The following is a 13,930-nucleotide window of genomic DNA, read 5'->3' as shown; positions in this document are numbered from 1 at the left end:
CAAATGCAACTGTCCACCCAACTAGACATGTAACACATGGACATCTTGTTGAAAGATGTAAGCTGTTCCTCCTAAAAAACCATGCATTTAACATATTCATTAATAAATCTGTCAGTGTGCTGAACAAGTCCACCTACTTCCCACAGATATTCATTTCTATACCAATTTGCTTTTCTTAAATGTAGGAAATCATACAATATAATGGAAAAATGTTAGCCTATTTTAACAGTGATCAAAAAAGTAATCTGAACTGCTGTTAGCCATTTTATTGAGTGTTTTGATTTACACAGCTCCCCACTGGAAATAGATCAAGTTTCCATTTGCTAGAAGTGACTCCCAAACTACTTCACCTTGTTCATGCCACTTTGTTTTATAGCTTACATTCGACAGAACTACAGTGATAAGAAGCTACTCTGTAAATGAAAACATCTGGAAATTCTGTCAACTAAATGGAGAAGGTGACGTTAATTCAGGGGTGGGGAACCTACGGCTCGTGGGCCGGATCCAGTCTGCTGCTTCATTACATCCAGCACACAGCAAGCCTCCGCACCGTGGGCCAGAAGCCCTGAGCCTCGGCATCCCCCTGGGGAGCTGGAGCTGCGAGCGCCAGCTCGCTCCACTGCAGGGAGAAGCTGGGGTTGCCAGGTTATTAAAAGTCCGGTCAGCTCCGTGCAGCTGCCAGAAGCGATCAGCATGTCCCTGCGGCCCCTAAGAGCGGGGGTGATCAGGGAAGCTCTATGCACTGCCACTGCCCCTGCCCCCAGTGCCAGATCCACAGCTCCCATTGGCCAGGAACTATGGCCAATGGGAGCTGCAGAGGTGGCGCACGCACCGCACAGAGCCCCTTGGCTCCTCCGCCGAGGGCCTGGAAATGGTGGCCACTTCTGGGAGCGGTGCAGAGTCAGGGCAGGCAGGGAGCCTACCTTAGCCCCGCTGCACCGCCAACCAGGAACCGCCTGAAGTAAGCGCCGCCCGGCCGAAGCCCGCACCCTGAACCCCCTACCCCATGTCAGAACCCCTTCCCGCACCCTAACTCCCTCCCAGACCCTGCACCCCCCCACACACACATACACACCACATCCCCCTTCCCGAGGTTGGAACCCTCTTCTGCACCCAAACTTCCTCCTGGAGCTCGTACCCCGAACCTCCTCTCACACCCCAACCCCCTGCCACAGCCCTGAGCCTGTTCCTGCACTCCAAATCCCTTGGCCCCAGCCTGGAGCCCCCTCCTATACCTCAAATCTCTCATCCCCAACCCCACCCCAAAGCCCACAGCCGGAACCCTCACTCTCTCTTGTACCCCAACCCCCTGCCCCAGCCCGAAGGCCCTCCCACACCCTGAACCCTCATTTCTGGCCCCACCCCAGAGCCTAGGGGAAGCCCCGAGCCCCCGCATCCTCCTGTGGGACTGGAGCCACGAGCACTGTGGGGGGAAGCCCTGAGCCTCCGTGCTCCCCCGCCCCCCATGGGACTGTGTGTGGCCCGCGACTCATTTTTTCTGTGGGTCAGTGACCCCTCATAGAAAAAAGGTTCCCCACCCCTGGGTTAAGTGGTGAGTAAGGTACCCACTATAGCAATGAAGAGCCCTAGAGGGAAGGGGTAAATGTTCAAATATGATAAAGGAGAAAAATTATTGCTAAGCTCAGAGAAATGCTGCAGAGCGGTTCTCAAATGCACTTTGAACACAGAGAATTTGAAAGATTAAAACAGAGAATCAGACACAAATTTTATATAAAATTGCCTTACCAAAAGAGATTTTAAAAATACCCATTATAGCATACAGCATAGCTTCAAATCCTTTGTTAATATGACACAAGAATCTCAACCTACATAGCAAGAAATGAACTGTAAATAGGGAAGAAGGACTGTACACTCTTTTGGGCAGGGCCATATCTTTTAATCTGCTCTCTAAAGCACCTGGCATATTTCTGGGCACTGTAAAATACTAAACAACAAAAGCGAGAAAGCAGCGTGCTTTCTAACGTGTCATTCCTTACTGCTGATGTCCAACATTGAATTCACCCTTCATTTTTGTGAAGGCAGTGAGTGTAGCCAAAAATAAGAAGAATAAAATCCTCCCCACCCTGCCAACATCTTTACCATAACAAAGATACTAATTCAGCCTGCTCTCTCGTCTTCTAGTTCTGGAGATATTCATAACAGAAAGAAAGAAATACTGAAAACTATTGAGGGAAGAAAAGAGGGTGGGTGGTAGAAGTGAAATGAGGACACTTACAATCATGTAATTATTTATCTTTCACTCTTTTGTTCATCACCAAACCCTTTACTTTGCAACAGGCAAATTACAGGGTGGTGAATTCAATAAATTAAAGCTCAGAAGATCCTGGACCACTGTATTTAAATTCTCCCTTGTTTATATCTCTTAAATTTCTCTACCACTCTGCTATTACTTTTTATTATAAAATTTAACTAAATTATTTCACTCCACAAAGATTTCTGAGATGAAAGCTTCTCACTAGGTATGACATTCACCCATAGTGCAAAGGGTCAGCCCAAGGACCTCCACATCACTTATGCCCTACACAGCACCTATGCGGAAGGTCTCTTGGCAAAATGGCTGAATAGGGCACTCCCTATTCACAGCTTCACAACAAAAGGGTCTTCACATTAGCTCTAAATAGTCTGGAGTTGAAGACCATGATAAAGGTGGCCCAGAGGCAGGCCACAGACCATTAGCCTCTGAAATACCCTGTGCAACTGGCTAGGAGAGACTGCTGACACTATTCCAAACCATGGCTTAAAACAGCTGCAGTGGTAGAGAGAAACCACACAGCAGCCATGCCTACTGAATCTGGATTCGGGGTGGATTTAGTCTTTCAAACCACTCTATGATGCATGGGGAGTGGATTTCACCCCTCACCAACAAAGCTGCATTGTTTCTTGGACTTGGTATGCTTCATGCCTAGATTGTTCCATACATCAGAAGGAATAATATTTGAGTCCAAACTGAATAAACAAAAAAACTCTAGTTTTATTACACTATGCTGGTATACGGAAGGTTTTAAAACTGATGTTGGTAATCATGATGATAGGACAATTTCTTGATAATGAAAATATACATAATTGATAGGAAAACTAAGAGCTGGAGTATAAAGATTTTGTCTTTCAAAGATCAAAGTATGATGAACAGCCAATTCATAGATTCTTCTGGCAATCAATACAAAAGGATAAAGCAATAAAGTGAAGAAAACAGAAACACTGATGTTTTCATGGGTTAAGTTAGTGAGTTCATGTTGTACAAGTCAACAGATCTCATTAAGGTAGCCAAGATTTTAAACAAACCAACTTGTGTATAAAATTTCTGAACAATTAAAGTGCATATAGATGAACTGACATTGGGGTAATGCCTGATACCAGAAAATTAAACTAAATGTATTTTGCACAAATTGGTTAAGTATTGGAGTGGCTGCAGGATAATGGGGGAGAGGGAGTTTCATTTATTTGTAAAACACCTTAATCCACTTATTTTCCAGCCCCTATTGTAGGCACAAGCAGCAGAAAATTTTCTTTACTTTTGTAGTATTTTATAGACCTGACGAGATCGCTGCAAGCTTGTGAGCCCTTGAGCATGTAAGTTCTGGGAAGCCATGGCACTCAGTTTTTAGGCCAGTCTACACTAAGGAAGTTCTGTTCTGAGTAAGCTGCACAAATAGACAAGTTTAAAAAATTCAACAAATTAGAAAACATGAACAATAAATATTACTGTTGCTTGACACTGCACAATATTTTTTATTACTTTTATGATAACAGTAAGAGAAGAAAACTATAAAGATGGCCCATGGATCAAATGGTGCTGGGAAGATGATCCCTTCACTGATCACTGAATTATCCAACTGAACAATTGATTCAGCTACCTCTGTCACAACCGATGAGGGCTTCCATCCCACAAAGTCAGCATCCCTGATCATGTCAGTGCAACAGGGAACAGAAAATCTAAAAGTTCAACATGTGGCTTGTATTTGCTTCTTCACGTTCTAGGTGAAAAATCTGACTGGAAAGTCAGTGCAATTGGGGTTTGCATTTTCCATAGTACATTACATCCAATTCTCAGGAACAGGACTTCTCTGCCCCTTGTTTAAAGTTTTAAGAGGGTTTTTTCTTCTCATCGCAATTTTTTAAAATAATGTTTCAGAAGGTTTTGATTTGATCATTTTTATTACTGTGACCCATAAACCACCATGAGGTAGGTGAGGATAAAAAGAAATTTGACAAAAAATTACAAACACAGAATGATGTATCATTCTTTAATTATCCAGTAACCTGCTCTTATCATGGTCTTGGTGTTGAATAATGGTTACCTTTTGCTTTACAATCTCCAGGGTTGGGTTTTATCTAATATATTTGTACCCAGGAAAGTTTAGGTCAGATGTAGCCTTTGGTCTTCTATGAGATTCACCTCTCTCATCCAATTTCCAGTTAGGTTGGTTGAAGTACAAAGAAATAAAGTATCTTATCCAAGGAACATAGCAAGTTATTGGCCAGCCGAGAATTAGAACCCAGAAAGCTACTGGCTCTCAGTCCATTTGGTTGAACCTCTAGACTGCACAGGGTCCAGTTACTCCTCTCTCTCTCATGTATTTCATTTTATTACATATTGGCCAGTGACACTGTATGGGGATGCCCATGAGGGCTCCTGTCTGCCTCACTGCAACACAACCTGAGGGAAAAGTAGCAGCATGCTGCCTAGGATGCTGAGACAAGGGCAGGAAGCCCCATGGCCATCTTGTTCTGCCTTGCTGGAACTCTGTGAAGCAGTACTTTCCTGTTGCCCTGCCCCCCAGCCTCTCTCTCTTAGGCAAAGTGGCATGAAACGATAATAAATTCCTTTAAGTTACAGTTTAAGTACTGAAAATAGGTTTACTTTTAAGTTACTCATTCCTTCCTAGACCATACTCTTTACCCTTTGATTATGATGGTGGTGATGTCTTTTTAATTGCACGTAGAACCAAAGAGTCCATGACAAGCTGGACCTAAAAATCTGGGTTCACTGTGCGGCAACAGACTGGAAATTCTGGAGCAGCTTCACTTAAATTAAAATATTGATGGTTTTATTGTATTATTTGTCATAGTTAATTCAATCAGTACAACTCCTCCTGTGTTATTTATTTTGATATTAAATTCCATTTATTTTAGACTGTCACAACATTTTCACTTTTTGATATGTTGCTGTTTTTGGCATTGAAGAAGCTGGAGGTTTTGGCAGCCGGCTAGTGGACAGCTGGGGAGACCGTTTTTGATTGTGGGATATGCACATGCGCTTTTTTCCTGCTAAAACTGCTAAAAATAATACTGGCATTTAAATTGTCCTCTTCAGTTTTTATATGTTTGAGACGAACAGGGCAGTTTACACCTCTCAGGCTACCAGGCTTTGTCCAGACTCTAGAAGGTAACACTTGGTGTTTTCAACGTTATCTTTATAACTACAAGGGGCAGAAACATAATTCTGGTTTTAAAGGCCTTTTCCACACAAACTTTCACCAGTTTAACGAATGGTGTGTTTTTAAACTGGGGCAAGTTTCCATGTAAACTGTCTTATTTCAGTTTCGCTCTATTTATTACTTTTTTAAACCAGATGAAACTAAACTGAAATAAGACCCTCAAACAAAAACAATACAAATTTGCACCAAATTAATTAAATGGGTTAAAAAAAAAAACACTTAGTTATTCAAAGGAAAATGTGTGTGAAGACAAAACCTTAGAACCTGCACCACAATTCCACATCAAGGGTGACTCCCACAGCTATGGAACAATGGAATACACAAGACTCTGAGGACTGTTCTCTTTAAGGAGTTCACAGAATTTTTCAAATGGGCATTAACCAGGCACCAATCAACCATCAACCAATTAGTCAGGATTCGAAGCTATTTTCTTCTTCGCATAATAAATACGGCTACGATTATGTCACAGAGGTCACAGAAGCCACAGAATTTGTGACTTACTGCAACCTCCGCGACACTGGGGGCCCCCGCAGCTGACTAGCCACCTTGTAGTGTGAAAAACTGCTATCTGACTGAATTTACTAGTTAGGGTGCACTGAGCATGCTCACACAAACTGAGCATGCTCAGTAACACCTACTGAAGTCAGTAGCAGGAGCCCAGCCGCTGCAGGCGACCCTCCTGCAGCTGCAGTTGTGGGACCCCCTGCAACTGACTGGCTGCCGGCGAGGACCCTTGAGCTCCCCAGCCGCTGCTGCTGGCAGGGGCCCCCCCTGCAGTTGCTCTGCTGCTGTGAGCAGCTGGTCCCTTCCTCCTGCCCCGCAGCTCCCAGCTGCCTCTGGCGGTGGCAGAGGCACCCCAGATCTGCTCAGCGGCCGCTGGAAGGGACCCCCCCACACACACATCTCCCCAGTTGCCGCCAGTGGTATCAGGGGGAGCCCCTGCAACTGACCGGCCACCGGCAGGGACCACTGAACTGCCCAGCAGCTGTGGCAGAGGGACCCCAGAGCTGCTCAGTGGCCGCAAGCAGCCACACCCCCTAAAATCTGACTAATATTTAGTTAAAATCATTACATCTTTGCTCTTTTTTCAGAGAGCTTTTAAACAAAGCAAAAGTAAAACAACTTGAGAAAGCTGTATTCATGACATGAAATATTTAAGTTGGGATTTTCTGAGGAGCTGCATCAATTTGAAGTTCTTTTGAAAATACCAGCCTTAAAGCTTTGACACACTTCATGTAAATTGTGTCCATTCTTAAAACTCTCAGGTTAGCTTTGAAATCAGCACTGCAGAATTATAAAAACAAAATTTCCTCCAAACATTTTTTTCCCCAACTCTCCAAGTTAACCTACCTCCGATTTAGCTTGATTTTATTTCATCATCATCATCCGTGGTTCCACCATAATCCTAATATAATGCAGTGCTTTATGCCTTTCACTCTTTAATATCACAAGAGGAAAGAAATTATTTAGCAAGTTTTGTAAAAGCTAAATCACGTATATTTGTGCATCTGAAGCAAATGGTTTCCAGACACAAAATGAAGTGTCAGCATATTGTGGCTAATTACTGTATTTGCACCCTCAGTTTTAATGGTAGCTTGCTACAGTCATCCCGATTATGCATTTTTCCTGGTTAGTTTGTTTGATTTTTACCAGTATCTTAAATTGCAATTTAATTTCTTGCTCTCAAATACCTCTTGTGGCACAGCATAAAAGCTCACTTCTAAGTAAGGCATTAAACAACAATTTTGTTAATTAGAAAATAAATGTAAGAAGAAAGTAGAATAAAAAATGTTTCATTGACTTTAGAGTGTAGATAAATCCGTGTACGGGAAATGTACCACTTAATTAGCATATGGAGGATGGTATTCTAATTTACAGCAAGGCCTCCTGCAGAAGATGAAACAAATGTGTAACTGTGCTAGTGCACTGAACAGATGAGAGATCTGTACCACAAATCAAGAATATATACACTGACTCAATGCCTCACATTTCTTAGAAAATGAGCAAAACTTACAGAGAATGTTGACCCGTTGTTTGAAACTGTAACAGAGTAAGTTCCGTCTCCTAACTGTACCGACAGCTCCCAGTTGTTCAGATCCAGCTTAGCAAGAGAAATTCTAAAGCAAGGAAAGGAAAAAGAATATTTTAACAGCATTTTCAGGTTGTCCACATTTTTAATCACATGAACTTCTTTCATAGGGTCTTCATAAAGGATTTTAAACATCATTAACCCTATTGACACAGTCAGGGAGCATGTTTGGGAAAACTACCAGATTTTTTTTTTTTGTCCATTATGGCACATAAGGAGAAAACTTTTTAGCGGAGAAGCCTTTTGAGATATTTTCTGCTTTGCCTTGACACCCCGTGTCACTGAAATGTACTGATAAAATTTGAGGAGAATCCCAAAATCCAGCCATCGTTGGTTGCTGGGATATTGCAAACAGTGAAAAACAGATGAGGAGAGGGAAGGAAGAGTGGCACTTGAAAAAATAAAAAGACTACTTGGACCTTCAAGAGCAGAAGTGGTTCACCATCACCTTCACATCATAATTACGCACAACAAACCTAAGTTAAAGGCCAGATAGACACAAAAGCATGCAAATCCAGCCAAACGAATAATATCCATACATTATTTTTAACAATATATGTATTTTATATATTAATGACGGATCTCTGTAGATACAATAAACTGAAGATTTTTACATGCCAGGACTTGAAAGCAGAGTTCTATATTCCTCCCAGAATAATCTATGACCTCACAAACTTAAGATAACCCAGGGAAGTGCATCTTTTATGTTACATCAAGGTGGTCAAAGATACAGCAAGGGAACCAGAACCTGGAACTCAAGTCTTGGCAGGTTTGAAAAAAAAGTAGAAAATAATTTTTAGCTGTTTTGTTTTAAACTATATTTATTTGTAATGTGTAGGTCTATACATATGTTATGTATCAGTTGTCACCTTTATCTTGCCTTCCCTATAGTTTGTTACATTAACTTGTTGTGTCTTAATTTAAACCGGAAATTTTTGGAGAGACTATTTCTGACTATTGTATGAGCACCAGCAAGTGCAATAGGCTTCCGATATTGTTTGGGATTCTAGGCACAATTTTAGCACAAATAAATAAATAGTAATTCAGGTTGGTTGAGGCTCTGAATTTCATTGAATTGATGTTTTTATGTGCCAGTTGGTCTCCTGTGCTGCCTCTTATGCATAGCAACACCCTGTAAAAATCCACTACACTGTCCACATTTAACTCTCTCCTTAAAATTCAACCCTGCTGTCATGCTTACAAAACGCTTGATAACTACTGGGCAGCTGAAGCACTGTATCCACTGCATATTATGCTAATTATAGAATCATAGAAATGTAAGGCTGGAAGGGCTGGAAGTCTTTGCAGCCTCCTGAGCTGAGGCAGGACCAAGTAAATCTAGACCAGGGATAGGCAACCTATGGCACGCGTGCCGAAGGCGGCACACGAGCTGATTTTCAGTGGCACTCACACTGCCCGGGTCCTGGCCACCGGTCCGGAGGGCTCTGCATTTTAATTTAATTTTAAATGAAGCTTCTTAAACATTTTAAAAACCTTATTTACTTTACATACAACAATAGTTTAGTTATATATTATAGACATAGAAAGAGACCTTCTAAAAATGTTAAAATGTATTACTGGCACGCAAAACCTTAAATTACAGTGAATAAATGAAGACTTGGCACACCATTTCTGAAAAGTTGCTGGCCCCTGATCTAGACCATCCCTCACAGGTGTTTGTCTGTTCTTAAAACCCTCCATTGACAGGAATACCACAACCTCCCTTGGAAGCCTATTCCAGAGCTTAACTATACCAATAGTTAGAAACATTTTCTAATTACTAACATAAATCTTCCTTCCTGCAGATTAAGCCCATTACTTCTTGTCCTACCTTCAGTGGACAAGAAGAACAATAGATCATCATCCTCTATAACAGCTAGGGTTGCCAGGCGTCCAGCCCAAGCACTGGCTCTGCACTTCCATTGGCCGGGAACCATGGCCAATGGGAGCTGCGGGGGCATTGACTGTGGGTGAGAGCAGCGCGCAGAGCCTCCTGGCCCCCCATGCCTAGGAGCCAGACCTGCTGGCCGCTTCCAGGGCACAGTGCTGAGACAGGATAGGTGCACCTACTGCATCCCAACCCCCGACTCAACCCGCAGTACCCTGCCGCATTCCAAATCCTTCGGCCCCAGCCCCTAGCCTGGAGCCCCCTCCTGCACCCCAAACCCTTCATCCCTGGCCCCACCCCGAGCCCGCACCCCCAGCTGGAGCCCTCACCCCCCCTCCTGCACCACAACCCCCTGCCCCACCCCAGAGCCCCCTCCCACACCCTGAACCCCTCATTCCCAGTCCCATTCCGCAGCCCTCACCCCCAGTTAGAGCCTCACCCCCTCCCACACCCCAACCCCCTGCTCCCGCCCAGTGAAACTGAGTGAGTGTGGAGAAGAGCGAGCCACTGAGGGAGGAGGAATGTAGTGAGTGGGGGTCAGGGCCTCGGGGAAGGGGCGGGGCTAGGGTGTTCGGTTTTGTACGCTTAGAAAGTTGGCAACCCTAATAACAGCCCTTAACATATTTAAGACTGTTATCAGATTCCCACTCAGTCTTCATTTCACAAGACTACACATGACTTAACCTTTAATTATAAATGTCCCACTGTTAACTTGAGTTGCCCCATCTGTTGTATTCACCTGTTATTGCTCACCATATCCTTAGGTCCCTGTCACTGCCTCTTGGTGTGGTTTCCTGGGGGCCTCAGCTTCTTCTGAGCCAGCTTAGTTTTCTCTCAGTCAGGTCAGTTCCTGGACCCTCACCTTCAATTAAGCCTGTCAACCCTTCACTTTTTGGGTTTGCAGTCTCTTGCAGTCTCCTGGCTGTTTTCTTGGAGGCAGCCTGGTGCAGGGCTGTCACCACCTTACTATCCCAAGTCTTTCTGACTCCCATTCCTTCTCTGCACTGTCCCCTTTATAGCAGGCCTTGTTTCCTCTGTTGGTTGCAGCTGTGTGTGCCTGCCTCCATGACTGGCAGCTGCGTGGGTTTGTGATCAAGCTGCTTGCTTGTAAACAGGAGAGACTCTCCTCCCCCCATCCACATTTAGTAAGGGGGTTGTAGATCACATTACAGCCCCATACATGCAAAGACTCATCCAACTGCTTGTATTTCCACACTGAGAGAAGCTGAAGTGTGTACGGTGGTGCCCCATGTTGCATTTTTAAAAAGAAAAATTAAAAGCATCTTATTTTTGCTCCAAAAGGCACATCCTTGATAAATAATCCATATATCTTTTTTCTTCTAAATTTTTTATTTTTATTCTTGTATAATAATTTTACCTGTATAGCATTGGAATTCATTTTACGCAGGTACCTATTTTTCCTCATCCTCCTTATAAATACACATGCTCTTCATTATAAACACACATACATATTACATATGCACATGGAACACAGATAGTATGATGTAGTATACAAGTTTCAGAGTAGCAGCCGTGTTAGTCTGTATCCGCAAAAAGAACAGGAGTACTTGTGGCACCTTAGAGACTAACAAATTTATTAGAGCATAAGCTTTTGTGGGCTACAACCCACTTCTTCGGATGCATATAGAGTGAAACATATATTGAGGAGATATATATACACACATACAGAGAGCATGAACAGGTGGGAGTTGTCTTACCAACTCTGAGAGGCCAATTAAGTAAGAGAAGTATAGTAGTAGTATAGAGTAGTATAGTAGGAGTAGTATACAAGTTGTATCTTAAGTAAGAGAAGTATAGTAGTAGTATAGAGTAGTATAGTAAGGCCTGGTCCACACTAACCCCCCAATTCGAACTAAGGTACGCAAATTCAGCTACGTTAATAACGTAGCTGAATTCGACATACCTTAGTTCGAACTTACCGCGGTTCAGAAGCGGTCCACATGCGGCAGGCAGGCTCCCCGTCGATTCCGCGGTACTCCTCTCGCTGAGCTGGAGTACCGCAGTCGACGGCGAGCACTTCCTGGTTTGACTTATCGCGTCCAGACCAGACGCGATAAGTCGAACCCGGAACTTCGATCCCCAGCCGCCAAACTAGCGGCTGGGTGTAGACCAGCCCTAAGAGTAGTATACAAGTTGTATCTTCAATCGTTTGAGGTGGCCACATTACTCAAAATCACTAGTCACTTTTGAAAATCTTGACCTTGGACTCAAAAGCATCCCCTCTCTAGTATGACCCACTCCAAAATTCCCAGGTGATCTTACCTAGAGATGCTGTCTATACCCACAACACTTGTAAATAACATACTAAAAATGATATGGACAAGATCCAGTGACAAGCCTCTTCTATTGGCATACAGAAGCAAATGTCAAAACAACAGATTTGAGGAAAATCTCCATGGAGGATTGTTAGCAATGATATTTCTCCAGGTCTCCATCTTGAAGTTCCTGTATGTCATAAACTCATTTAGCCATTTTAGATCCCACCCAGATACGCTTATCCTGATCTCTGCGGGATAGCAAGTAGAAGAGTACAGACACTGGAATCAGGAAATTTCCTGGATAGTTAGGAGGTAGCTAACAGTGTGATGCTCTCCCAACATTTCCTGGGATAAGGAGTCAGAGCAGGATGAGTTTAGTGGGTTCTTGGTGGCACCTGGTTGAATTCTATATGGTGTCCTGATGCAACGACTGATAGGATTTAGCAGTTTGTGCTGAGATCTCCCTAGTTCTCATGAAAGAGGTGAAGTCTACTCCCCAGGCTATCAGTAGATCAGACTCATTGCCAGCACAGCATCCGATTATTTGTTACCCTGGGCATAGTGTGCTGGCTTGGTCCTGCTCGTGTTGGATTTGGCTGGGAGTGACCTCACAAATTTGACTTTGCTGGCAATCAAAGACAAAAAAAAAAAAAAAAAAAAAAAACACAAACCACTATCTTGCTCTCCCAGCAGAGATTATTTTTGTTCAGCCTTTCTTGCTCAGCTTTATCGAGTTTATTCCTTCTTGAAAAGCATGGCTACTATCCCAGTTATGCCTGGGTGTCAAACGCCCATGAGCACAGTCATAGGCTCCCTCTTTCTATCACACTGTTGGTCAGCAGGGTGAATGCAGAGCCATGTCTTGTTTGAAGTTTGTTGCCAGGTACAATTCTCTTGTTTCCTGAAACTGCAGGATCCTTTTACAAAGGGACTTTTCCAGCTCTGTTAACTGGGTGCCCATGGGTTTGGAACAGTAGGTTGCAGCTGTACTGACTGAGATGGATTTGGAAGTTAGCTTCTGAGGACCCTAAACCTTTTTACCTTTAGATTAATTTCCTTTCAAATGAGTCTTTTAGAGCCAGAGTGTCCTCCAGCAGGATGTAGTTTCTTCATACTCATATGGTTACTAAGTCCAACCTAAGGACAGCTTCCCAGACTTAGAAGGGAAGTCAAAGCTTCTAAATTGCCTTGGAAATGGAAAGTTTTCCACCAGGATAAGAAGATGTTTCTTTGATGACATCTGGAAGGTCAGGCTGCACTGGAAACTAATAATTCTTCTTGTGCATGAGCAAGGCTTTTTCCCTGTCTGGGAACTCCTCAGAGTCCTTTGATCTAGAGCGCTGGACACTTCAAGGTCTTTGGCCAATCGCTGAGATCCTAGCTGTTTCCTCTGAAAAATACTCACTGCTGGAGGAGCGGGAAGGTGGCTTTCTCCTCAACACCCAGGCTGTTTTAGATCTTCTGAGTGGGCAGGGTATGTCAGGATAAGATGGATCAGCCTCCAACCTAGAAGCTATACCATGGAAAAAATATCCTGAATTGATCCATGTGGTATGGCTGGAGTGAGACACCCTATGCTGAGGCTTAGAGTCAAAGGAAATCCTGGTGACAGTGGGGAACAGGCCTGAATGTACAGGAGACAACTCAGCTGAATGAATTGGACAATGCTGAATGCCCAGGACCAAAGCTGTATAAAGAGGGAGCAATGGTGGACTGACCCAGGAATGGTGGTTTATCCTGGTCGGCCAGGCAGAAGGCTCTGGCAAAGATTCCATCAAACTATTCCTAGCCCAAATAAAGGGTGGGGATTTGTGTTTGTTTTTTAAAAGGATGGTTATTTGAAGCTGCTTGGAGGTTTGGAATGTAAGACGTAGCCCTGGGAAATGAGATAGCGGGCAGAGAATCAACTATGCATTTATCACATGCCTCTGTAACTTGGCACACTGATATTGCTAACATGTACTTGTGCGTGTACTTGTGTCTCTACCTATTATAAAGGCAGTACATACCAATGCCATTAGATAAGGTTACACAAGCATTGTCATTCTTGAGGGTCATTTTCAGAGGTTTATAACTATATAAACTTTTCCATTTTGGGTTGAAATTTGATACATCTGTACCAGACCAAAAGCATTTCTGAAAGTGAACACACACAGACACACGCCCTCCACACACACACACACACACACACACACACACACACACACACACACAC

At 43.4% G+C, this 13,930-nt stretch overlaps 1 protein-coding gene across 1 annotated transcript in view; it reads right to left on the bottom strand.

The window, feature by feature from the left end:
- PCCA (propionyl-CoA carboxylase subunit alpha) overlaps nt 1–13,930 on the bottom strand; it is a 398,317-nt gene that overhangs the window by 121,098 nt on the left and 263,289 nt on the right. The window contains exon 19 of the mRNA XM_024205358.2: nt 7,474–7,576. Coding sequence (XP_024061126.1) covers nt 7,474–7,576 — 103 coding nt within the window. The remainder of the gene's footprint in view (nt 1–7,473; nt 7,577–13,930) is intronic.

Source organism: Terrapene carolina, unplaced genomic scaffold (genome assembly GCF_002925995.2).
Source record: "Terrapene carolina triunguis isolate 2854851 unplaced genomic scaffold, T_m_triunguis-2.0 Scaffold21, whole genome shotgun sequence".
NCBI lineage: Eukaryota > Metazoa > Chordata > Testudines > Emydidae > Terrapene > Terrapene triunguis.
Note: the sequence above shows the minus strand (reverse complement) of the source record. Positions and strands in the feature narration are given on the sequence as shown.